Source organism: Aspergillus fumigatus, chromosome 1 (genome assembly GCF_000002655.1).
Source record: "Aspergillus fumigatus Af293 chromosome 1, whole genome shotgun sequence".
NCBI lineage: Eukaryota > Fungi > Ascomycota > Eurotiomycetes > Eurotiales > Aspergillaceae > Aspergillus > Aspergillus fumigatus.
Genome location: NC_007194.1, coordinates 1,254,047 through 1,278,117, shown reverse-complemented (window position 1 = coordinate 1,278,117; position 24,071 = coordinate 1,254,047). Strand labels below are relative to the sequence as shown.

At 49.2% G+C, this 24,071-nt stretch overlaps 10 protein-coding genes and 1 non-coding gene across 11 annotated transcripts; 3 read left to right on the top strand and 8 right to left on the bottom strand.

Annotated features, from left to right (window-relative positions):
- Window positions 1-263: 263 nt before the first annotated feature.
- AFUA_1G04490 (ubiquitin-protein ligase RMD5) lies at window positions 264-2,759 on the bottom strand. The gene is made up of 4 exons (XM_001481655.2): window positions 1,979-2,759; window positions 1,777-1,904; window positions 960-1,718; window positions 264-890 (listed from the first exon to the last, which is right to left on the bottom strand). Exons 1-4 carry the CDS (start codon window positions 2,097-2,099, stop codon window positions 672-674), a joined length of 1,227 nt encoding a protein of 408 aa, XP_001481705.1. The 5' UTR covers window positions 2,100-2,759; the 3' UTR covers window positions 264-671.
- A 237-nt stretch (window positions 2,760-2,996) lies between these two features.
- Window positions 2,997-3,156, bottom strand: AFUA_1G04485. Its single transcript, XR_013344462.1, has one exon. It is a non-coding gene; the product is annotated as an uncharacterized ncRNA (small nuclear RNA).
- Window positions 3,157-3,936: 780 nt separating this feature from the next.
- On the top strand, window positions 3,937-6,492 carry AFUA_1G04480 (putative Sin3 complex subunit (Stb2); the record flags this gene model as incomplete). The annotated part of the gene is made up of 1 exon (XM_745103.1): window positions 3,937-6,492. The coding sequence occupies one exon, from the start codon at window positions 3,937-3,939 to the stop codon at window positions 6,490-6,492; it is 2,556 nt and encodes an 851-aa protein (XP_750196.1).
- A 449-nt stretch (window positions 6,493-6,941) lies between these two features.
- On the bottom strand, window positions 6,942-7,515 carry tim10 (Tim10/DDP family zinc finger protein; the record flags this gene model as incomplete). The annotated part of the gene is made up of 3 exons (XM_745102.2): window positions 7,443-7,515; window positions 7,232-7,375; window positions 6,942-7,125 (listed from the first exon to the last, which is right to left on the bottom strand). Exons 2-3 carry the CDS (start codon window positions 7,327-7,329, stop codon window positions 6,942-6,944), a joined length of 282 nt encoding a protein of 93 aa, XP_750195.1. The 5' UTR covers window positions 7,330-7,375; window positions 7,443-7,515.
- Window positions 7,516-7,637: 122 nt separating this feature from the next.
- On the top strand, window positions 7,638-10,636 carry AFUA_1G04460 (uncharacterized protein). The gene is made up of 5 exons (XM_077803815.1): window positions 7,638-7,734; window positions 7,955-8,247; window positions 8,303-8,467; window positions 8,529-8,954; window positions 9,021-10,636. The coding sequence occupies exons 1-5, from the start codon at window positions 7,676-7,678 to the stop codon at window positions 9,788-9,790; spliced, it is 1,713 nt and encodes a 570-aa protein (XP_077659986.1). The 5' UTR covers window positions 7,638-7,675; the 3' UTR covers window positions 9,791-10,636.
- A 547-nt stretch (window positions 10,637-11,183) lies between these two features.
- AFUA_1G04455 (uncharacterized protein) lies at window positions 11,184-11,729 on the bottom strand (the record flags this gene model as incomplete). Its single annotated transcript, XM_001481654.1, has 2 exons — window positions 11,184-11,431; window positions 11,594-11,729. The coding sequence occupies 2 exons, from the start codon at window positions 11,727-11,729 to the stop codon at window positions 11,184-11,186; spliced, it is 384 nt and encodes a 127-aa protein (XP_001481704.1).
- Window positions 11,730-13,492: 1,763 nt separating this feature from the next.
- Window positions 13,493-15,668, bottom strand: sidL (GNAT family N-acetyltransferase). The gene is made up of 2 exons (XM_745100.2): window positions 14,051-15,668; window positions 13,493-13,997 (listed from the first exon to the last, which is right to left on the bottom strand). Exons 1-2 carry the CDS (start codon window positions 15,499-15,501, stop codon window positions 13,880-13,882), a joined length of 1,569 nt encoding a protein of 522 aa, XP_750193.2. The 5' UTR covers window positions 15,502-15,668; the 3' UTR covers window positions 13,493-13,879.
- Window positions 15,669-15,741: 73 nt separating this feature from the next.
- AFUA_1G04440 (putative proline utilization protein PrnX-like) lies at window positions 15,742-17,849 on the bottom strand. The gene has a single exon (XM_745099.2). The coding sequence runs from the start codon at window positions 17,436-17,438 to the stop codon at window positions 16,023-16,025; it is 1,416 nt and encodes a 471-aa protein (XP_750192.1). The 5' UTR covers window positions 17,439-17,849; the 3' UTR covers window positions 15,742-16,022.
- A 2-nt stretch (window positions 17,850-17,851) lies between these two features.
- AFUA_1G04430 (uncharacterized protein) lies at window positions 17,852-19,511 on the bottom strand (the record flags this gene model as incomplete). The annotated part of the gene is made up of 1 exon (XM_745098.2): window positions 17,852-19,511. The coding sequence occupies one exon, from the start codon at window positions 19,509-19,511 to the stop codon at window positions 18,237-18,239; it is 1,275 nt and encodes a 424-aa protein (XP_750191.1). The 3' UTR covers window positions 17,852-18,236.
- Window positions 19,512-20,331: 820 nt separating this feature from the next.
- Window positions 20,332-21,105, top strand: AFUA_1G04420 (uncharacterized protein; the record flags this gene model as incomplete). The annotated part of the gene is made up of 1 exon (XM_745097.1): window positions 20,332-21,105. The coding sequence occupies one exon, from the start codon at window positions 20,332-20,334 to the stop codon at window positions 21,103-21,105; it is 774 nt and encodes a 257-aa protein (XP_750190.1).
- Window positions 21,106-21,354: 249 nt separating this feature from the next.
- On the bottom strand, window positions 21,355-22,935 carry AFUA_1G04410 (DnaJ family domain-containing protein; the record flags this gene model as incomplete). The annotated part of the gene is made up of 2 exons (XM_745096.1): window positions 21,355-22,563; window positions 22,585-22,935. 2 exons carry the CDS (start codon window positions 22,933-22,935, stop codon window positions 21,355-21,357), a joined length of 1,560 nt encoding a protein of 519 aa, XP_750189.1.
- Between the last annotated feature and the right edge of the window lie 1,136 nt (window positions 22,936-24,071).

The following is a 24,071-nucleotide window of genomic DNA, read 5'->3' as shown; positions in this document are numbered from 1 at the left end:
TACAACTCTAAAGACACCCGTCAACCTTGTTGGATCCTTTCTTTGTTGCATCTATCACAAATGAGCCAGTTTGAGGGACGAACTGTGGGCGCGTAAAGACCGGTATTGCACGCGTAAAGTGGTTTCGACTGCATCGCCAAATGATCGCGCAGTCACGGGATTCTAGCCCTCCAATTAAATGTCAGAAAAGGGTAAAGGGGGGTGGGCACTCGGATCGCCTCGGGCTTTCATTGGAGTCCTTGGTTAAAAGAACTACATCCTCCTTAAGAGCAGGCATTATCCAGGGTTAGATGAATTTTTCTAATAGATCGAGGGTGGCCAACGGGCGAAACCAATAACCATCTTCCGGTGACTATGTGCTCTCAAAACCAAGGTTTGATAATACACACCCATATGTGGGGTATATCTTGAAGAAATGTCTTCGGCTTCCTAGGAATCGATACGCAAGGGCTTGCAGTAGACTTAACCAAGCTGGGATTATCTGGAGGTCATACACATAAAAAATTTCCCGCATGCGCTCATGACCTTGACACCGAAAACGCCACCTTCACCATACTTACATGGTTGACAAGCAGACGAGGACCAAAGACATCCGGATTCCTAAGACCCATCCACATTCTCTGTCATGCCGACTTTTTCGTCCAGGTGGATGTTGGATGGTCCCCTATTCTTCATAGGAAGACCTTCCTTGCCTCTCGCGGATGGCTCTCATTGGGACAATAAGGACATTTGAATCTTGTGCCCTTGCAAAGTCGTTTCAACGACTCTTCTGCAATAACATGACCACAAGGCATCATCATCGGGGGATTCTCGTCTGTAGACTGTTCCTTGGAGACCGGACAGACAAAGATCGAATGGAATAGGTAAGAGGGTGGAAGTGGAATCTCGACCTATAAAGTATGTCAACTATAGATCCCTGGACATGATAGGATGAACCGGACAGCTGTGACTCGACTTACCGGAAGTTCGTTTTGCGTGGTCCACTCTGTCCTCTTTGCTTTCATAATTGTCTGCAATTTCAACAGAGTGGGTAGCGCAATCGCACCGGCAGTAGCGGCAATGTATAGGGGCGAATCCGCAGACAAACCCAGCAGTGAGCAGAACTCCCGAGTGAAAGATTGCGCCACATCAGACCATGCCGACGGATTGTCGAAAATATTCCGATAAGGCGACTCTTGGAGGTTTGGAGAAAACGCCATTGCCCCCATCAGCTGCTGAATTTCCACCAAGTACCTGGGGAGAAAAACATGGAATTCGCGCCGGGCGTACTCCAATGCAGCCTGTGGGCCAGCGACAGCAGGGCCTTGTCCGCCATGAAAGAGCCAGACGAACTGTAACCGGCACAGTTCGAATTCAAGGTTACTGCCTCGTGCCTCCAGAGATTCTTTGTTTTCCCTTGACCATTGTATAGCCGGAAGCAAGTTATTGTTCTCCTTCATCTCATGTAGTATGTGATACATGGTTGCGAATTGTTTGCGAACTTCGTCCGAAGGAACATCGTCGATATCGAGAAGACTCTTAGCGGCGTCTGGGCCATCCGTATCCATATCGTTCTCTCGCGTCGAAGCTTTCTTTTCGGCTATTTCGGAAAGGAAGGTTGCGGCTACAGAGAACTGTCCCTCTCGTAACAGGTGCATCGCGATTGCGCGGTTGATGAGATGCTCTCTAGAAGATAGAGCATCATGCTCGGTGCTCGGAAGTGGCTTATCTTTGAAGAGCTGCCACAGTGTCAGTTTCGAGAGCACCAAATATGTAGAAATGACTCGGAGACAAGACCTTATCTAGTGCTTTGCTGTACTTGTTCAGAGCGCTGTGGTGTTCCTTGAGGTTGTCATTGATTGCGTCGAATGATGACTTAACTGAATTTTGGAGCTTTGCTAGAGTCATGGATGCTTGGCCTGGATCTATACAACGATCAGTCAATAAACACTGCTAAACGACCAAATGGCCGCCGACCGACGGACGAAGAGGCACGAACCAGAGGCGATTGTGTCTCGCGCTGCTTGAATTAGATCTATTGTGTCTTGCACATTTTTAATATTTTGAGAAGCCTTCAGCCTCTTAGTGAGCCGTTCATGCTCCTTCCGAACAAGATCCATGACGGCTCTGGGGTGACTGGGATATGGCGCTTGAAAGCGGAGTAGGGTGATTTCCGCTATTCTAGTACGACGACGGCGATAGCCATATGGGTGACTCGGATAGTGCCCAGCCGATGACTTTGGTTGATGTAATGAGAGTCTCTGAAAGAGTAGATTAAAGAATCAGGACCGACAAGTCAGGTTATGGTGAGGTAGGTTCGATAAGCTATCGGCGACCGACAGTTCCATTACGACATGGGACATGGGACATCACGTGTTCTCCAATAATGCTTTGTTACCCCTCTTCGCGGGTATCATTCAATAACTAGGAGTATGGTCACGGTATGATGCTGCGGGGTTTCATGAAGTACTTTGTGAACCAACTGGAATATGAAAGTGATACTGTTAATCCAAGTAATTCGGAGCAGTCTCCAACTCATGTTGAAACAATAGATGGCTTAGAGCATTTCCTATTCCGACTAATACTGGTACTCCGAAGAGCTGTTGCAAAAAGCCCCCATGTGGAGTGGTAGTACGTAGTCCACTTTAATGCGCACCTAGGTAGCAAAGACAACTTCGAACAATACTCCGTGCACCAGTACTTTATAGGCAGAAAGGCTCGCTCCTCCAAATTCTGATCATCCCTTGGAGTCTATATTCGGGCCTTATGTCGCAAAGGCCTCGCTCTACGCTTATTGTAATGCCTTCCCTCGTACCTCTTTAACAGAAGGCCGCGAATATTCGATTGCTTACGTAAAATGCTTGATCCCGTAGTAAGGAAAGTATCACTGCCAATCATAACCGCTGCCACCCAAGGGGAAAGCCTCGCTTACGCTAGCGCAAGTAGTGGGCCTTGGCAAAGGTATATAACCTGGCAGCTCCCCCTTGACTTTGAATTTTTTTCTTCTTTTCTTCTCCATCCTGGTGCACGGGTTTTACACGTGTCAGTGAGGAGACATCCGAGACCGTGTTTTTGCTAGTTGAAAACTACCTGTTGACCGCTTCAGTTGGTCTTCGGATCGGCTGGGAATTTTTGAAAAAAAGTTGCCCTGACATCCTAAGTCTTGGTGTCAGTTTTTGAGTCATTCTGCTTGTCGGATGCTCGAAATATCGGTCTTTTCATCGCTGTTTGCTTCCCTTGTGGAGGTCGGTGGAGAAGAGATTTGCCGATATCGGTTGATATTGGTCCCTGTAGAATCGAAATAGAGTGGTCTCTTAGTGTAAGGATCAAGTGCGGGAATTCTTGGGGATATTTTCAATACACTTGAAACTGTTGTGGTCTCGACATTGAAGACGTCGCTCGCTGGGCCTCTCAGACTAGGTGCTATGTTTCCTCACGTTTGAAACAAGATAGCAGTACTCATCCTTTTCCATTAGCCTGGAGTATAAAAAGGCCAACCGGATTCCCCAGATTTATTATGTTGGTACGGAGGAACTCCGTACTCCATAGCAAGGTAGACTTAGCGCTGGTATCAGGGGCACTCTCACCCTCCACCCACTCACCGCTTCCAGAATACTGTGACGTCGCTGTTCCAGTCAACTGTTTTTCTTGCAACTCTCTTTCCCAACTCCACATTTGAGCTCCTACTTGTGACGATGTTACGGCAAATTAATAAAAGTTCTACTCCTGTTTGAGATTACAGATACTTAGTTTTTTTTCCGGATATGTCAAGCTCCTTCCTTACGCGGCCAACAAAGCTAGGAGACCCCAGGAGGGTCAACATTTCATCCCCTCATTTCTGAGCTTGGTCTCAATACTTTAAACACGTCAAATCGACGATCAATCTGAAGACACCAGCAAGCAGCTCTGGATATGCCACAGTCGTTACCACTAATGCGATAATACCACGCTGACAGAATGCCACCGGCTGTTACCAGCGCACAGGCTGCGCCTCCTGTGGCAATCCAACGTGATTCTAATCCCTGCTCGCATACGAACGGACCCATGGAGGCATCACCGTTGCACGGTCATCAGAAACTTGTATTCACTGATCCTGTGGCCCTTCGATATCTGGAGGAAGATCCTGCAACAGTTGTGCTGCATCGACGCCTCATCCTGGAGGGTTACGAGATATACATTGTTGAGCAATGGGCTTGTTCAAGGGTACACCCCACATTTGTGATTACAACTTATACGGGCGATCCTTCGCACAAGGTCTTGGTGGGAGTCCTCAGCGTCCCAACTGACGAAAGCTCCTGGTCTCCGCGTTTGAAACTGTACTTCAACGCCGTCACGCAATGTCAAGCACGAACGAAAAATACACCTCTGGGCACTGTCATGGTAACTGACCTGAGCTCGTTTCCGTCTGCGCTGACGGTCATCCCAGTCCCCGACGGTGACATACTCCGACACAAGGAAGATTTTATCGTCAATGAGAACCTGAAACGGCTCTCCTGCGCCGGCCGGGCCGGCCTAAAGCTACAACCTCCTTCACCTGCGACCGTGGCAAAGTTTTATCAACTCTATCGAACGAGCGAGCGAGTACCTGTGTATTCTGCTGTAATGGAGCTCGTCAAACAATGCCAGATTGCGCTGTCAATGTTTGGTCTCTTGGCACCTGAATACGTGGATGGGCTGCTCTGCGATGTTACCGAGACTGCGATCAATGATTGGTGGACCGAGTTTGGGATTGATCTATACAACATCGAACCAAGTGACGGCGTATTAGGGCCGACAACTGTAGCGGCGTTGCTGGGCACATTCATGGGAGCTCGAAATCGGCTTCATGCCTTCGGTGCCCCGGTAGGAAAAGACGCCTTCGATATACGCAGTCTTAAGAGGGCAATCGAGAGCTTTCAAAAGTCACAGAAGATGGAACGGACACGCAGACTGGACCGTCAAACGCTCGATCGGCTTCACCGTGTAACTGCCAAGGCGGCGAATGCAGAAGGCTGGACGGATGCTGTCAAGTCAACGATGGCTGAATTGAGCGGACATGGGGGTGAGATGGTCATGGGTATGGTACGGGGACGTGAAAAAGGTGGCATCGCCGATATTGAGACCCTGGAGCTGGACGATTTCGCATCGCTAGTTACGGGTGAGAGAGCAAAGTGGCTGTGGAGAGGGAAGCCACGTAAGAGTGGGCTTGGTGATGGCTTCGCTCATGATCAGCCTGCTGCGGACATGATGTTCAACAGGGATGAACAGGGCAACTATGTTTGGACAAGTAGGAAACGCCATTCATACGAAGATCTGGCTGGTGACCGATCCTTGCAAGGCTCAGACCGTCCGTGGAGGCAGCCAGACACGGGGGCGGCACCGGACGAAAAGGATCAGAACCTCAGTCGCATGGTTCGAAGGGGTGTTAGTGGCAAGGTGTCGGACGCACGAATCGGATTTGGAAGGTTCAAAGAAGCAGTTGGACTGCCAAGCCTTCGATCTCAGCACCACAAGTCGACGAAAGACGGGGCGGAGTTGATGGGTGATGCGGCTTACATGCCAGCGATTGAAAGCGATGCGGAGATGCCTGTGCTAAAAACACAGGCTGATGCTCACCTGACGGATCAGGAAAGTATTTCTGAGCCTCAAGACCAGGCACGGTTTCACGCAGTAAAGGCAGAGCAACCAGCGAGTACTAGTGGCCCGACAGTCTCCGAATTGGAACCTCCGAAAATCACTGTTGATTCTCCGCGTGATAATGAGAAGACTGAATCAGCACGAAAAACCTCGACAAGTCAGCTGGAAGAGGACGAGTCTGATCTAGGGCGATCCAGGACACGATCGACCGATGCATCTGTTAGTCAGGACGAACTCTCTCGAGTCGATCTGATGCTATTGCGCCGACCACAGAGTTTCATAGAATCCTCCACGACAGATGACTCCGAACGTAGAAGCAATGGTTGGCCTCGCCACCTGTCCTTCAGTATTGTTGAAGACGTCGTACTTGGCTGGGAGAGCCTGGGCGGCCGAGAAGCATTGCAGCCTAAGCCAGATGCCACTCTAGAGCAAGCCGTTGCGCTTGAGGATACGCTGGCCTCTGATGTACGAATATTTAGTTCCAAAATTGAGGAGCTGAGCCATCACACAGTCCCTTGGGTGGAAAAACAAGTGAACTCGGTGGATGAATTGAACCGGAAGCTCTATGAGTCACAGGAGAACATCAACTCGATCTACCTAGACCAGGTTGAGAAATACCAGCAAATGAGGGAACGCTCCAGTGAGTTGCTGACGGAGGAGCACAACTACCTTGTTGATACCATGAAGCGCGTCGAGATGATGGGAGCTAAGCTGGATTATGAGCTCGACATCCTCGAGTCAAAAGTCGAGGATGTGGAGAGCGGCCTCGGAGAATTCGAGCGGCATGTGGTGGAGCTTGAAACAAGAATGAAAGGATTGATAAAGAACGAGGAAGAGAAACAAAACAATTCATGGTTGTCGCTGTTGGGAAGATTTCTTGGATTGTCTTCTAGATGACATGTTTCGATCCTTTCCTGTCTTTCGTGTTAAGCGTGATATCCCTGTATTTTTATATACCAATTCTAGTGTACATAGTGTGAATAGAGGCTCGGTGTCCATATCGGACGCATTGCAAACGGCACGACTCGGAGACGAAAACAGTAATGCTCGAGTATCCCCCAAGATTGCTCCCATGATAGGGCAAACCTGCCAGAACCGAGTGATATCTCGTATCCTATTGAGTAAGAGTCTTTAAGGCGAACTCAGCATGGGATATCATCCTGAATCCATTCGATCGCAAGCAAAGACAAACGTTGAGAGAATCCACGCCCAGCATGAAAGTATGACCTCACCGATGGAAGCGAACACAGGAAAAGGTTGTAAGATCATCGGTTCCAAACATATCAGTCGATGCGTGCAAAATGCCCTTCCAAACAAGACTAGCGAGTAAAGTCTTTGTATCTTCCTTACATGCCGAATCCAGGAGCGCCCTGTTTCTGGGCCGCCTCACCCTGCATCTTCTCGCTGACCTTGATGTTGACCTCAAAGAACTTGGAGACGCAGCGGTCGAGGCAGACTGATTCGCCCTTGTTCAAGTCGCCTTCCCGGTAGTCGTTGGGAATGCACTTCTTCTGGCAAGACTCGGTGAGACTAAGATTGAGTATGACTTAGCTGGGTAATCAAAAGCGGATGAAAGTAGGCCATGGTACTGGCTCCGACACTGGCATAGGGAAAAAAGAAGACTGGCGCGTCTTACCGGTTGAACATATCGGAAACCATCTCGACTTCCGTCTCTGCGGCAGCAATCTTCTCTGCCGAGGACATCTTGGGGGGACCGCCGAAGAGGAAAGACATGGTGATGGTATTTTATGGAGTTTGATTGAGTTATGAGATCAGGTATCTGTGAAGCGGTTAGTATTCGTCAATAACAATAACTGTCTGATCAGAAAGCAAGCCTCTGTACTGACTAATAGGAAACTGGGTCTGGTGATGAATGGTAGCTCAAATTGATTCTGATGAGATAGATTATGTACGATATTGCGGCCCAGACGGAGTTGCTGCTGCTATGAGCCGGCGAGCTAAGCCCGTCTTTTCCCACCGCCTTCCATAAATTCATTGACTTTCCCATGTCCAGTGCAATTTCTTTTTTTTTCTCTTTCCCCATCTTTAACGTGATGTGACTGTAGCTTTTCCATTTAATATGCACTCAATTTGCCCCCGGTGGGCTTCACAACTGTGCTTGAGGAGTTCTCGATTTAGGTAAGAAGCTTATTTTCTTCTTTTCTTGACTACTACCCATCAATTGAATGATGAGAGACACATTCCTTTCCAGAACCGCTGCAGATGATGCTTGTTTCAAGCACTTGATCGCACCGGAGTCATTTCTTTTACCTGATTTAAAGCCCAATTCATATTCTTGTGTCGTCTGAGGAGAAGTTATATTGCTTGGATTGATAAGCTAATACGAGCAATGTATCAGTGCAGGACTGCCGTTTACTTCCAGTAACCACCGTACTCTTCGCTTAGCAGATAGTTTACTTGGAGCAATCAAACCGGTCTCATCATCATCTATACGTACAAGGCATAGCAGCAGCGCAGCCTCCTCGGATAAAGCATTCAGACACCGGCTTGAGGAGGTCAAAAATGCCTGTGCTGATCCATATCCCCGTCTCCCAAGTGACAACCGGTCGCTGAGTTGTGCGACGTTCCGTGAGCGATATAGCCACCTTACCAGCAATCAAACAGTAGAAGATGACACTGTCGTTGTTAATGGTAGGTTGCCGCTGTTCTGGCCCTACTCGGTTGTCCTCTGTACTTAGATTTGTAGGAAGAATACGTGCCTATAGACTGGCCGGGAGCAAGTTGATATTCTTCGATATCTTCCAGGATGGGCACAAAGTCCAGGTTATGTGCAACATTCGCAAGCTGGACGGAGTAGCTCCCGATGCTTTCAAGAGATTTTACCGTCTCCTTCGCCGCGGCGATACTTTCTGTATGTTGTGACATATAGCCGTCCCCCGTATCACTACCCGAGACTGAACGATTTTCCATAGCCGTAACTGGTAACCCTCACCGCACAGGAACTGGGGAACTCACTGTTCTTGCAACCGAGCTTCCTCGACTCCTGGCGCCCTGCCTGCACGATGTGCCTGTCGACGCCGAAGAGCATGAGACATCTCCCTACCCACGCCATGTCCAGTTCCTTGCCGACCAGAAGGCGGCAGATATCATCCGAGCGCGATCAGCTATTATTCAGTTTCTGCGCCAATTCTTCCTCGACAGATCGTTTATGGAAGTCAGCACTCCCATCATTGGCTCGATAGCTGGCGGAGCGATTGCCCGTCCGTTTCAAACTTCTGCTACCGAATTTCCCGATAGGCAACTATCCTTGAGAATCGCGCCGGAGCTATGGCTGAAGCGCTTAGTGGTCGGAGGATTCGACAAAGTGTTCGAGATTGGCCCTTCATTTCGGAATGAAGGTAAGTCAGGACAGATACTTGATCGTTGGATCGACATGGACATGAGTGACTGATATGCTGCGACAGGACTGGACAAAACGCATAACCCGGAATTTACAACATGTGAATTCTACCATGCATACGCCAACCTCGAAGATTTGATGTCCATCACAGAGAACCTCCTATCAGGCATGGCGGCTCATATTCAGGAGTTCAACAAGAACGCCAGTCTGAAACCCCCAGAAGTCGACTTCTCAGCTCCCTTCCGTCGAGTAGACTTTACCACCGGCATTGAAGGCAAGATTGGCCGCAGACTCCCTGACCTCACCACACCAGATGCCCTAGACCAAGTCAGCCAGCTGTTCAGAGACCTTTCCCTTCCTATTCCCAAGGAACCTACTCTCCCTCGTCTCCTGGACGAGCTGTGCGGCACCTACCTTGAACCCGAATGCATCAACCCAACCTTTATCATCAACCCTCCAGAGTGTCTCTCCCCGCTGTCAAAGTCCTTCATTCACCCGGCCAATCAGCAGCGTGTTGCGGCGCGCGCAGAGCTCTTCATCGACGGGCGGGAGATCGTCAACACCTACGAAGAGGAGAACTCTCCCTTTGAACAAAGACGGAAATTCGAGGATCAAGTCCGCTACACCAAGGGCACAGACGAGCCAGCGGAGATAGATGAGAGCTACCTTGAAGCGTTGGAGTGGGGGCTCCCTTCTACCGGTGGCTGGGGATGTGGCATTGATCGCCTCTGCATGCTCTTCACGGGCACTAAGAGGATCGGAGACGTCCTCCCTTTTGGGAATCTCCGCGCCGTAACCCGTCGGCATACTGGACTGTCAAGGAGTACGAATTGAGAGGACTTGAATGATGGGCTGAATGATAATTCTCTTGCTTAGATACCTGTACAATATTTACGACTGTAGAACATCGATTCTCACAACCCCATTTCATGCATAATATGTTTAAAATCTGTGTTGACGTAGATAGCAAATTTTCACTCGGATTGTTCCTTCCGAGGGGGAAATAGCAGATACAATAATAATAGTAAAACCGCCCAGTAAGTTTTGCCTGTGCCTAGGGGGCCTTATATAAGGCCACACCCGCCAGGTAAGCTGCAGGTGGCGCGACTTGTCCGCAACTCGCTATTGCAGAAGACCGAACTGACCAACTGTGCCATACTCTCACGCAGTCGGTGTTGCTCCGTGAGCATGACAGCATGCAGACCATTCCGGCGGATCCGAGAGAATAGCGACATCTGGATTTGGCTCATCGGAGGATTGTACCCGCTGCTGAGCAAGGTTGGGGTTTGGTGAAGCCTCTCAAAGGCACGAATATAATGGCCATCAGCGAGTACCACCAAGTACTCGGGCCGACAACTGGTGAAGGTTTACTTATTTCCAACAGGTATGGACTGCCTAGCTTAGGTAGTTCGTCCTCGCTTTGGTATTCTGATGGGAGAGGCCCAGTACAGATCACGGTCGAGGTTTGGATCAGTGGTGGTATCATGAAAAGCAATATTGATGAGTTGCACATCATCCGGTAAAGGGGCACTACAATTCATGCAGTGAGGCATGATTGCTGTTTCAACATTAGCCAGTCTGATGATTAAGGATATAGAGTATGGACAGGGGATTCCATAAGAAATAACAGACGAAAGATGAAGAATTGGCGGCTTACCCGATAGATCTTGATGTAATTCGATAAGCAAGAGAAGTTGCTGGGGAGAAGGAGGCTCAGGTAGTAGGATAAACAGGAGAGAAGCTTAAGATGCAATGAGCGTGAGACTCGCTGAGAGGAGAGCTTCCTAGGAAACGAACGATTTTCAGCGAGTATGATTTGTAAAGGCCAACGGCCATGGATCACTGGATCTTTGCTGTTGTCATATGGATAGCATCTGTTTTATTTGTCGCACTGATATGTTTTGCGGTACGCAGCATAAGTAGCTGGGCAACGTTTGACATTGTCGCTGCACTTTAGGGACAGTCTCTGGTGGGAATGATTTAAGTCGCAGCTATAGCCTCCAAAGCCTTGTCGTTAACTTCGTCCAGGAAGAGGCTGACGTCCCGCGTTCAATCTCGAATCAGTTACTGTCAAGATAGTCGAAAGGGAAAGATATTTGGTGTCCGCTGGCATAGCTCTCTCTTACGAGTTATGGCCATGGCCTTACACTCAATGACTGCATGGACTCTCTCTGGCTCCTCGGGAGTAAAGAAGTAACCAAAGCGAGGAAGTCCAAAGGTATTATGGCTACCCTGGGAAGAGGTAGTCGTCTTCAGGGGGAACGGAGGAGGGGAGAAGTTCGTCAAACCCTCTCCAATCACGTCGGCGGTAGCTGGACTGGAACCTCCAGGCGAGGACTCCGCGGTACCTTTGCGAGGGGGCTTTCGAGGGCATCGGCTTTGACTCGATAACTTCATCGTCGGCAAAGAGGCCAGTCAAGGACAGGATCCCCCTCTTCGGTGGCTGCGAGCAAGCCTCCTTTCTCGAGAACCGGCCTATCCTGGTTAGCTGTGTACGAATATCGTTAAAGGGAAGGACGCTCGTACGTGTCGAAACGGGAATCCCATCCACAAATTCTTGTCAATATAGTACAAACATGAAGCAGCCTTATTATTCCAGACACACTTTGCACAAAAAGGCTCGCCTTGACGATCCACAGTATACTCCGGAGCAGCCACGCAGCGACGAAAGTGCCTGCACCCTGAGCGCATGATTTGGAGGAGCTCCAGCTGTCCGAGCCTCAAGTTCATTAAGCCCAACCGCACCCTTGGCCGGTAACTGCTGTCTATCCATTGTGTATGTACCCCAGACATCTCAAGCAGACTGTCTGAGGTCTCTGTTCGAAACAAAACCAGAAAGGGAGAGCACAGATAGGTTCTGAAAGAGGCAGACAGTCGGCAGTTATTAGCGACGCCAGCGGATATCTCATGCGCAGGTTGGTACCAATGCAGATCTGAGCTACAGGTCGGACTCGGTGGGCCAAGCATCAATGGATGAAGAGATTGGGAGTCCGCAACATAGACAGACCAAAGGAGAGTTTACTCAAATCTCGACACCATCCCATCAAACAGGGGAAAAGAAATCCCACATACTTTGCCCTTGTGCAAAGCAAGTTGGTTATCCAGTGCTGAGCGCATGGCAACGGACAATGATATTGTCACGGTCGAGAACGAACTGTAACCGAGCTTCCTCGATGCTGACTGCAAGGTCATTAACCACGTCGTTGATCGTGCTAAAAGCATGACCTGATGCCGTCTGCTGGTATGACGATTATTTGTATGCAAGGAACAGGAGCAAAGTTTGGATCGTCCTGTAGGTTTCTTTCAGTGCCGATATAACTTGTTGTACTTTGCGAATGGATCAAAGCCATTTTTGTAGGAGCCGAGGCCTGACGTTTTGGATAGGACCAAAAGTATCGATCCTAGTCACCAAGGGTTCAAGCAACAATGGCAAATTATATTCCCTTTCTGTTTTTGTCGGTAGGCGGTAGATATGGTGTGACGTTCGAGGCCTCTTCAGGAGTATTTCGTCACTAGGAATGAGTATATATTCGAGTACCCGAAATGACAGACCGACTCGGGCTCAGCTGAGGGCGACGTTTTGAGCTGATAGTTCGTTAGGAACCCAGCGACAATTGTCTAGGATTGTTCGGTGGATTCACCCCACGACCATTGGTACAGCGTACAAAGAGCTGCTTGACCCAATTCTGTCCATCGAAAATTAAGTGTTTGCGAAGTATATAGCGCTGATTCTGGGGTCGCCGATTTTGGGGAACCTGCAGCTGAGCGCTGTACCTCAAAAGTTGATCTTGTTCCACCGCATCAGATCTCCCTGGGGGCGTTTTGAGGGCAACCAAAACGCCTGTGGAAGTAGATTGTCATAGGAAGCGCCCCAGTAACCAGCCCAAAAGCCGCAGAGATGGGAAGCTTCATGCTTCGGTCATGCACGAGCATTGCCGCGCTGAACCGGTAGGCTTCGCGTGGGACCCTGATTCGGGAGAAACTCATTTTCCGACTAACTAGCTGTCAGCTACAGCGCTTAATAGGAACACATATCACCAGGAAAGCGGCCACTCACGGACAAAATCGTCTGGCAGGTGGATATGCCGAGTTTGTCTTTAGTATCTTGGCCAAGGGAGACTCCGACCAACCAGACTCAATGACAACAGTGGAGAGGATCTGGACGATGGATTTGATCATACCGTCTGCCTTCTAGAAGCCGCCGTATGGACAGTAAAGCCTCGAAGGGACACAGGGCGTTGACGCGGATGCAGCCCTGAGCAAGGTTGAGAACAGGCAGTATCAATAGCATCAGAACTCCAGGGAAGGGGCGGGCTGCTGTTGCAGTAACAGCAACATAACGTGCTGGAACGTTGGCCTGGCGAGACGTCAGCAATGCGAACACGGAGGAGCCTTCGAATCAAACGGCATACCAGACGCAGCCCATATGTTCCAGGCCAGAATGCAGCAAGGAAAAGGAAGCATTACCGAAGGGATGGCCTTGTACTAGATGCTACTTGATTGTGCCAAATAGATCATTTCTTAATGAAGATTTTGGTGGCAGTGGAAGAAGAATTGATGAAGGATGGTTGGCTAAATATGAAGAAGAAGCCAAATTTACCTCACATGGCGAATAGTCTGAATGGGCCGTCTTGCTCTATATAAGTGAATGAGCCATAGTATATGATCAGATTGGAAGAGAAGAGCGGGCTTATATGCTGTAGAATTTTCCTAACCATCAACGTCAAGTGAATGTGGATGATTTTAGCATTCACTGACGTTGCAATCTCTCTATGCATGAAGCGAAGGCGTATGTGTGATGCAACCTAAAGCAAACAGGCCCACGCCATGCCAAAGATGCTGTATGATCCCGGGGTATATACAAAGACCAAAAAAAAAAAATGAAAAGTGACGAACAAAGCCAAAGGACAAGCCCAGGGCTGTCTATAGAACAGGGCTTTCCCAAGAGTCACGTTTGATCTTCATCAAAGCTGACTGCTTGTGGGGGAACGTAACTTCTCCTTCTTTGTAAAAACCCGCATTTTGAAGATATTGAATGATCCTGTTGCGTGTCAGCAAAACTCTTGCAGCCCAAGAAATCGGGATGAGGCTTACTTCTCATTGTCCACCCGTGGCTCCAGCATGACTGTCTGCGTCCGCGGATCGGCAAGCCAGCAGTAATGGACCAATGCACTGAGCCAGATGGCAACCCGGTGAGATCCACGGTATTCCTGTTCTCCCACCAGTAAGTGAATCCCCCGGTCATAATTGTCCGCTCCTCCGATAAGCGCTCCCAAGCGATCCTCCTTGACCCAGTAGATTTCAAAGTACCCAAACGGCTTGCCGTCCCAGCATCCAATAACGGGAAAGCTATGACGGCTGGTAAGATTATTGCGAAGGAATTTCTCTTGTTTTTCTTTTGGACCTCCCTCTCCCCAAGCTGCACTCACGCGCGGGTCATTCATCCACTTGTGCAGCAGGTCTAGGTCAGACGGTGTTGTCTGAGGCGGCACCTCAATGCTGCTCGTCGAGTGACTATGACCATGGCCCCGGCTTGGCGTCGCGGATGAGGATAGAATCGGCACGCGGAATGACAGGTACTGCCCGACGCTGGGAATGAATCGGATGTAGAACACCTCTCCCTGATGGGGCGGCTTCGGTCTGACAGGGTGCCGCAGTCCGTTTGTGAACGTGTACTGAGTTGGTGGCGGCGGAAAGTATGTCGGAAGGTGGCTGCTAGAAGCAAACGGGCCCTCGTTGGGCATGTGAAGTGGAAAGTCCTTCCCTGTGGGGGAAGCTGGCGACTCGGTTGGTATCGGGCTCTCACGCGATGGTGATGCAAATCTGGGAGAAATGAAAGGCGATGACGGAGCAGAATGCAGTGGGTTCGCAGGAACCAGCGTGAAGACAAAAATACGGGGGTCAATCTGCCAGAAGCTGCGTCGGCTCACGAACATGCGTGACCAGGCCCCGGATTCTTGCGTCTCGCTCGGCTCAAGCCCCACGGAAGATTCCTCCGATGCAATGAGCCCCATGCGTTCCAGCTTCTGCAGCAGGTTGCGTCCCTTGAAGATCCCCTCTCTCTTGAGATGGATGCGCCATTCTCCCTTCGGTTTGCCTGTGAGCGGTGTCTGAGAAGCAGCGTCCGTCTGCAAGTGGAGGTCTGGCTCGGGCTCGTGGAAGTACCAGTAAAGGCTCACCCAGATCATCATCGCAATCTGACGAGTCGGAGAGACGGGAGGTTTGAAGTCAGTACTGGGCGGATTGACGATAAACGAAATGTAGAAACAGTCATCGTTCAATGTTGGTGTGGTGAAGCGAGTGGTGCGTGTCTTCTCCTCTGCCTCTCCCTGTGTGTACCGAGAGCGACCGCGCTCTTCTTCCGGAGGCACAGAGTCCTGCGCCGGCTGATCAGTGTTTTGGTTGGTATAGAGAACGATTGTCCAGCCGGGAGGGATTATGGAATCTTTCAAGTGCATGTCATTGGACTTGAAGTTGACACCGCCAAAAACGGGGGTCACCGTGTAGCTTTGGCCGTTGGGCAAACGGCAGATAGTGTTACGCATGGTGAGGGCGGACGGTCTATTGTTTGGAGAAGGGAAAGACAGAAAGACACAAGGCTCAGAGAATCAGGCAAACATGAGCTGAAAGAGTAGATTGAAGTATGGAGACAAGGGCGGATACATGAGCCGATGGCAATCCCACAGTGCAAGTGGGATGATTTTCCTTGCCGCTCATCGATGACGAAGGGGACCCGCTCGTTATCGATCTTATCGTCCACAGGAAATGTTAGACGGAGGGGAACCCCGCCATCATATACAAGAATTCAGATCATCAGAATCATTGCATTCATTTGGTCTTACTTAGTGTTTAGTTTGGGTAATGAATATTGTATTGGTCGTGCTACTGTCAGTCTCAGGAGTCAGAAGTGATTGATGAGCTTTCCCTGAGGTCATACTATGTGGCAGAGCTCGTCCGCAGATGCTTGCAGCCATAGTCAATTGATTAAAGGGTATAAAAAGAAAATAAAAGCCAAACTGGTCCAGTAAAATACAGTCAAGAGTCGACATTTGATCATCATCAGAGTCTAAAAGTCCTCCACGCTGGTTCCCAAATTTCTTGTCCGAGCCATCTGGATGAGGTCGCCTCCGGTCACCAAGTCCATCAAGCCCATGCCGACGCTCTTGTAGATGACATTGCCTCGTTCAACCCACTCGCGCAGACTCTTGGTGTCTTCCACGTCCTGGTTGTTGTCCTTTCGCGAAGCGTCCCGTACCATCAGCAGCTCTCCCAGCTCGACAACCTGGTTCGGCTTGATCCCCGCCTGGATCAATTCTCCGGCCTCCTTCAGAGCAGCTTCGAGACTGTCGACTACCACGACTCCACTACGTTTGATGTGTTTGTGGAAATGTCGACCGGAATGGTGCGCGTTCACCTCGTCGCGCAGAATGTCTGGATGCAGCTCGGCCATATGAGGTCTGTACGACCCAATGGCGCTGATGAATCGGCCCTTTTGGCGACCTTCGCGGGAGGTGAGAAGCTCGGCGGGAAAAAGTGGCTCGATGGACGGAGTACAGCAAAAGATTGCGTCCGATTTATGGATGGCATCCTGGATGATACGGTCGTACTCGCCGAAATCAGTACTGACAGCGGAGAATTTCACATCACCGCGCCAGCTGGAGTTTTCAGTCGAGTATATATCTTTGAGAAGCATGGCTGCCCGCTCAAACGACCGATTGACGATAACGACCCGCTTAATATCCGCCGCACGCAACGTGAGAGCCAACCGAATGTGCCAGTAAGCCTGCTTACCCGCCCCGAAAACCACTACAGTGCGCACTCTCTTGCGCTTGTTGAAAATCATCATCGTGGCCAGAGCCGTCCGGAACGGTGTGAGTTCATGAGCATTGATCAGCCCGAATGGCATACTGTCGGCGTCCAGCAACGTCACAGTGCCCTGCGGCGAGGTGTCTCGAGTACCGGCTCCGGGCCATGCACCGAGTGTCTTGGAGATGCCCGAGCTGGAGCTCGAGCCAACCGATTGTCGATTCACAGTGTCAGACCTGAGCGATCGGCTGCTAGATGAACTCGACGATCCTTCTTCCTGTGATGATATAGACAGATCACTCATTTCAGACGACAGGGACGTCATGGAGCTCCTTGGGCCTGCCGACCGCGACCTTGAAGCAGTCTTTGTTCCCTCGGGAATTTCAAAAGCTCCTTCCACAGCACACCCTGCAGCACCCCCGTCTTGTAGAGAGATCATCTTCATGCCGATCGTTCGGCCGGTACTGGCGGGCATAAACAGTGTCGTGCAGCCATTCTGCCGGGTGATAGCGGTCCGTAGAGGTTGGTAAGTAGCGGCACAACCCTGTTCCTGGCTTCCGGTTGAATAGTCTAGTAGGGCCTGGGCGAGGCTTTGCTGTAGTGAGGACACCTCATCCCGGTTTAGGGACAGCAGCAGCGAGCGGAGCTGCGCTTGGGAGAGGATAGTCAGCGGCATAACGAGAAGATGTCGATGAAGTAGGCTGACTAGGATAAAATTCTAGTAGCACCCGAAGAAGATCACAGAGTGTGAAGAGAGGATTACTGATACGAGGCGAGAGTCAGCCTGACTTAAAGCAGAGCAACAGTCATCCACGTTTCCGACTTGCTTCAATAAATAAATAGACTTTAAAGATAATCTGCTTTGATTACAACACAAAATAATCGAGCAAAGCATACGCAAGACAGTTCATTATAGGCGATTTGCGCTCCCTGTGGCCCGCGTTTGGGTGGGATCCAAAGTCTTAAGTCCGCAACCGGTCGGCGTTTCTCGCGTTATCCAGAACAGATGACGGAAGTCAAGCCTTGGCTCAGCTCGGACTTTGCAGAGACGCCGGGGCCGAATACCTGCGTTGATTGTAAGTGTGACATGATAATTGCGATGACTCGATTCTTGTTGTTTCATACATATTTAGTGCATAAGCTCTATGATGAGCATGGACGTATAAAGAGTATTTTCATTTGTGCACAGTCACGTTCACTCTTACATCCGTCTACATGTGAAATATGATACCGACTGCTAGAAATCACATGAATATACCTGACGTAAACATGCAAATATGCAAATACAAACTTCTTCCATTTAATCAGACTACCTCCCAATTGATAAAGCGCAGATAACCAAAGCAAAAACACCAGAGGCCATCTCAGTGCGGTAAACCTATCTAATCCCCATGGCAGTCCGAAATGGATATCGAGCTGCCACAAGATTACGCCAAAAAACACGAACAAAATAGGCTCGAACCGGGCAATTCGATCAGTATCCCCACATATCCCCGTCGTCCTTGACTATATCATCTTCGTTCAAGACCCGCAAGCCATTCTCCTTAGTCTCTCGCTTGCGCTGTCGCTTGGTCACGATACGGCTGGGTGTGAGGGGAGTAACAGGGGTGAAAGGCATATATGGACTGTAGGGTGTCGGCAACCCCGTCCGAGGACCGTTTAGTGGTTTTATAGGACGTTCTATGACCGTCGTCTTGGTTGGAGGAGCACTCTGCAATGGAAATGCGTCACGGAATGGGAGGGAAGACGAGCCGTGGCTCGCTGTAGATAGACTCAGTGGAGCTGGGGCAGGAGCTCGTCCAGGGGCCTTCCCTAGAGACACTTCACTCGATGCCTGACTGATTGTTATTGGGGGTGCTGGCGGAGGAGCCGGGTTGTAAAGGCGAGGGGTCAATGGCATCTGGTCCTCTCCATAAGAGTGCGGCGCGGTTAAATCAGGAGAGCCCACAGGTGAGGAAATGGCCAGATTGCGTAGAGGCAGCCGAGGAGAACGAATCTTGCCCCCTTTTGACTGTGGACGCGAGTTCGAATTGAACAGGGACAGCGACGATATCCTCGATAGCCTCGAGCTCTTTGGGCTCAGGGGGAGCTTCGTCTGTGAGATCGAGGGCCTTTCTGATGTCCGCGAGGAACGATCTGTGAATGGATTGGTGTGCACACTGCCTGGCGATTGAACTTCCCACTCTTGCTTCGAGGTATCTATCCCGGCCGCCCGCTGTGCGTCGTGCTCCATCACTGCCGCATAGAGCATTTCCATTTCCTCTTGAGCCCTCTGCCGATCGATAGCAACCACAGACTCATCAATGGTAGCAGCGCTGCCATTGCCGGAGACATGGGGTCTTGGACCCTTAGCCAAGCTGCCCCAGGACCTGTTGAAGCCGTTTTGTGCAATTGGGCTTGGAAGACGAGCTGAGACTGGAGTGACCGGACTAGGATCCATGCTAACTGCTTGTTTGCTAGGTTTCATCATCTCAACCTGTAAAGTGTAGTTCGATGCTTGTACCGCTCTTCGTAGTCGCCGTCCCACGAAGAGCAACAGAGTCAAGAGTATTGCAACGAAGATCACGTATGCCCCAACAATGCCTCCTATCTGAATTGCCAGTAGGGACTGATCCACGGGAGGTTCCGTGGACAAAGCGATACCTCGACGATCCAGGTCGAGGTTCAAGGTCAGATCTTCAACGGATACTGAACCAGCAGTAGCAATATCACAAAGAGTGAAAAGAAGCAACATTAACAAGAGCATCATCTTTCGTATCCGCCAGAAAACAAGTAATTAAGTATGATCAGTATACATATCGAGTGATTGCGAATGAGCCCGCAAATCCCTTACAGAAACAGACAAAATGGCACACATCCTTGAATGAGAGGGGGGGTTGTGGATATATTCCCACTTATTGGATGTGACATTGTGAAAACCAAAGAGCGAGCCTGGGAAACCTGCAGGGTTTACTGGTAGAAGGTTTGAAGAAGATTGTGACACTTTTGAGACGACGCAACCGACGACGGCGGTTGGTGCAAATACGCGCCGGCATGCACAAAGGGCACGCCATCACATCCTATCGTTGGCCATGAAGGCACTCTCTAGTGATGATCGGGCAACGGGACTATGCTAATTACAGGTAGCCAGTCACTTTTACCGAAGAGTCGCCGTTCAAAAGATAGTATCTGCAGCTATCTATCTAGGTATTTTGCCTTTTTGCCTTGCGCATCAGATCCAATGTACCACAATTGTTTCCAGAGAACTCTGACGTTAATTGGCTGGGCTTAGCCATCTGAGTCACAGCAGCTAATCCATATCAGGTTATAATTCCTGGTCAAAAGGCTTCTGTTCTTGCCTGAGGCCACAATTGCTGTGATGCTTAAAGCATTACTCAATTAGGAAACAACGATGTACTGCCTGGTGATTCTTGCTTTGAGGAGATCTATCTCTTGGCTGCAGACATAAACATGCATCCTCTCTGCAATGGAATCAGTCGAACCATTCGTTGGCAACGGGGCCTCCTGAGCGTTAGTTGCACTGGCTTCTTTACATCCTACACTCGTACTCCCATTCGCTTCCTGCCACTATGGGGAACAAAGTCTCCGCGATCCACGGTGTCAAATCAGACCACTTCTATGAAAAAGGAAACGGAATCAATGAGATCTGGATTGGTGATGTAGAGCTCATCTCCCGTCTCCCTTTCGGAGATTCCGACCTGGCACAGGCTGCATGGCCAATCGGGGGTTGGCCTAAGATTCCATGGCATAACTTCATAATTCCTCTGAAAAGAAGAGCGTTATCAGCTATCGAGTCATTCTCGCCGGGCAACAATGAGCATCACCAAATGTCGAAAAGAGCCGCGCCAGACAGCGGCCCGCCTTTCCATCTTTCTCGGGTCAGTTTGATTGTCGCTGTGTCTGTCCTCTCGTCCATGTTTATGGTCGCTATATATCTGCCAATCTTCGTCCGAAGGCATACAGCATCCTCCGGTTCCAGTTGGCAACCGGACATCGCAAGACGCCAAGAGCAAACAAGACGATTCGCCACACGCGCTGGAATCGCAACAATGGCGCTCGCAGTTTCTTTGGTCATCGCCATCCTGCAAGTCCACATTTGGACCCTCATTCGTTTCGTCTTTGCACCTAAGAGCGCCAAGTTTCAGATATTGGAGGTTCTCTGGATAGCTGTGGGTTGTGTTGGTCTTTTCTACTCTGTAAAGGCAGTAACCCTACTCTGGCTTGACTTGCGGGACGCCCGTCGTGCAGCGGTGGAAGAATCCCCGAACGTGTCGAACGGGGTCATAGAGAAACAGCTTCCTGCAATTCTGGTGTCGTGGCTCGAAAGACGGCGGCGACCTTGAGCTTTCAATATTTCCTCATGTGATATGACTTGTTATCATTATTCATTTGCTCTTCAGAGTTTCCTAGACTTGTGCGCAGCACATTCTCCCTTGGCAGTATTCTTAGAAGAAATATCAAGCTTATCAATATACTGAGTGAGAATGTCTCATCACCCGGCCAGAATCAATAAAAATGAACGATGAATCCAGTCCAGGGTGTATTCCACTCATGTCGTACATAGCATATCTCAGACAATATGTATACCTGGCTTACCTTTCGCTCTTCTTTGAGAACAGGTCACGCCAGAGATCCTTGAATCCGTAGCCTTTGGAAGCGTCTTCATCGTAGACACGGGAAGTCTGAGTAGTACTGAAGGTACTAAGTACCTTATTGGTGCTTGACTTTGCTGTCGGCACATGAGGGCTAGCTCGTTCAGTAGCTCGGCGTTTGATCTCCTCAGCTAAACTTGGTGCGACATCTGCATAGCAATTATTTAGTTCCCGTTCCAGATTGAGATACGGCTTCTGGGCGACGGGTGGTGCTTGAAGGTTGTACGAGCGAGTCAAGGCATTAAGGTGCTTGATTTGAAGCTCATGATACGAACGCTCGGTTGAGAGGTACTGTAAATCACGCAGGGGCGAAAGGTGCGGTAGCTGATTCTCATCGGAGTTTGAGGTTGTTTCGGTCTTCGTCGTTTCATCCGCTGGTGTAGACGATGCAGTGCCTTTCGTATCCCGAAACGCTTGCTCAATCTTAGTTCTCTCCGCCAGTCGCGCTTCGGCTGCCGCATAAGCCTGAGCACGTTTCATTTGAGCTTCTAGAGACCCTCCCTCGCTAGCAATTAGCCTTGCTGCATGTCGTCTCCACTCAACCCTCAAACGTTGTCGGAATCTATCAACCTCCCTCGTTAACTCCTGTTGCTTCTCGATCCATGGTGGTACAATCTCCTGCTTCTGTATGATCTTGTTCATAAAATATTCGGTGGTGTCGATGAACGCGCTATTTGCATTGTGATCTGACTGGACGTTGACGCCTTTGCCTCGCTTGATATTGTTGAACTGTCCACGTGCAATTGCATCCTCTATCCGTTCGTTTGCAAGAGATGATAATCCTTGTAGGGTCATCGGCATCGGCCGTGCACCAGCAGTGAATCTCTCGCTCATCTCCCTTCGTAAGGCTTCACGCTCGTCTTCCGATATCCCGGGCCTTTGACTCATGGTATAGGTGGCGCTGCGCTCTTTCGCATCGGCGATTCGGAGTCCCGGGGACTTTGAAGGTTTGGGACTAATGCGCATGTCAACCGGAGCAGGCTGAGGAATCTTGTAAGGGACCCGCATTGGCTTCTTTGAGCTATCTAACATGCGTAGGGTGGCGTCGTGGAGACTTTCAGTCCCTGTCCACGGAGCAGCGCCGGCGATGTCTCGAGTACCTTGACCTGCACTTTCCTTCAATTGGTCAGCCAAAGTCTGTAGCATGAACTGCGCTTTGTATCAAATTACCGGCATGTTGACGATTGAATGAGCTGCAGCATATTCGTTTTTGAACGTAGTTGCCGCTATTCGTTCCTGCAGCCGCTTCTTGAGATCTTCCGAGAACCCCGCCTGCTCTATGTTCCTTTGTGCTGACCGGCCACCTTCTAGCATAGCTTGTTCAGTCATCTCGGATAACCTTCTCTGCATGGCGCTTTCTTCTTCCGAGTTAACCCGTGAATATGAAGCATCACTGCTTGCATTCGTCTGAGAGCCCGCATTTTGCCTCCGGCTCGTCGTAGAGAAAGCTCTGTGAATCTGTCTCGCGGGTCGTATTGACGACGCAGTGTTTCTGAATATAGTTGTATGTCTTATGCTCATATCTATAAAGAATCAAAAAGCACAACGAACCCTTCAACACAACTGGACATAAGAAGTTCTGCAATGCAGAAGCTCGTGGGCTTATCCTTTCATATAGTCAAGTTAACTAATTAACGTAATCCACGGCCGAGCGGTGAATACGACTAAAGTGCGAATTTTTGCCGCAAATCATCCTATCATTGAAGTTTTTTAACCACTAGTGTCATTAATTAGACTATCTACTAGTTAAATAGATAGCTATTTATTAGGATAACTTCTTCTAGTATGTCTAATAGTCTAACATCCACTACAGGTTGGCGGAGCGCGCTGATGAGACATAGGTGTAGGCTCATTAATCTAGCTATTAACCTCTGTATTAAGCTGCTGAATGTGATTTTAGCCTTCTTATACAGATAAAAGGACATCATTCCCTACTATAGCACGCCTTCTTACCCTTTTCTTTACCTTCCGCTCATTTTTAGCACGTAGGACCTTAATTTCTTCTTGGAGAAGAAGATTTATATTTATTATTATCTATGCGGCCTTTTCCAGATGCTAAATATAAGCTATTAGACTGCTAGATAGCTTCTGTTTTTAGATGCTTCTCTGTATAGTATGGACCTTATGATTAAGCTAGTAAGGATTCTAAGTCTGAAAGGCAGAAGAGATAGAGCCTTTAGTAAGTGGTGGTGTTAGTGTATAAAGTTAAAAAGTAATCTTTCCAAGGACCTGCTCTTTATTTAATGGCTTTAGACCAGCTCCTATAAAGCTATTATATATATTTGCTTAGTTAAATACCTTATCTTATGCTGGTAGATATAGATGTAGGAAATCTTCCTTATTAATATAGTTATTTCCAGTAACTATTATTCCTTCTACTAGTTTTCTGTATGAGTGTTTAAGCAGCCTGAAAACCCTAATATTTAGGGGTTAGAGAAGATGAGAAGTATGTAATAGCATACAGAGATAGATAATTGCATTCTCCTTGCAGAATGTATTAAATTCTAGTATTAAATAGCTAGAATGGCTATCAAGGATAAGCAACCGCTTTGCACTAGTTAAAAATTATCTAGAATAAGGCTTAAACACAACTTTTAACCAGTAGAGGCTAATCTTATCTGTTGTCTAGCCATTCTGACTAGTTATAATTAACTAGT

Excerpts from the sequence above, each read along its gene's own strand:
- AFUA_1G04490 (XM_001481655.2), bottom strand. The coding sequence starts at position 2,099 with ATGGATCTTGTTCGGAAGGAGCATGAACGGCTCACTAAGAGGCTGAAG. Across the intron at positions 1,719-1,776 it reads ACAGCAAAGCACTAGATAAG|CTCTTCAAAGATAAGCCACT; the intron begins GTCTTGTCTCCG and ends ACACTGTGGCAG. Across the intron at positions 891-959 it reads CCACGCAAAACGAACTTCCG|GTCGAGATTCCACTTCCACC; the intron begins GTAAGTCGAGTC and ends CATACTTTATAG.
- AFUA_1G04460 (XM_077803815.1), top strand. The coding sequence starts at position 7,676 with ATGCACTCAATTTGCCCCCGGTGGGCTTCACAACTGTGCTTGAGGAGT. Across the intron at positions 7,735-7,954 it reads TTGAGGAGTTCTCGATTTAG|TGCAGGACTGCCGTTTACTT; the intron begins GTAAGAAGCTTA and ends GCAATGTATCAG. Across the intron at positions 8,468-8,528 it reads TCGCCGCGGCGATACTTTCT|CCGTAACTGGTAACCCTCAC; the intron begins GTATGTTGTGAC and ends GATTTTCCATAG.
- sidL (XM_745100.2), bottom strand. The coding sequence starts at position 15,501 with ATGCGTAACACTATCTGCCGTTTGCCCAACGGCCAAAGCTACACGGTG. Across the intron at positions 13,998-14,050 it reads CCACGGGTGGACAATGAGAA|GATCATTCAATATCTTCAAA; the intron begins GTAAGCCTCATC and ends GACACGCAACAG.
- AFUA_1G04440 (XM_745099.2), bottom strand. The coding sequence starts at position 17,438 with ATGCCGCTGACTATCCTCTCCCAAGCGCAGCTCCGCTCGCTGCTGCTG.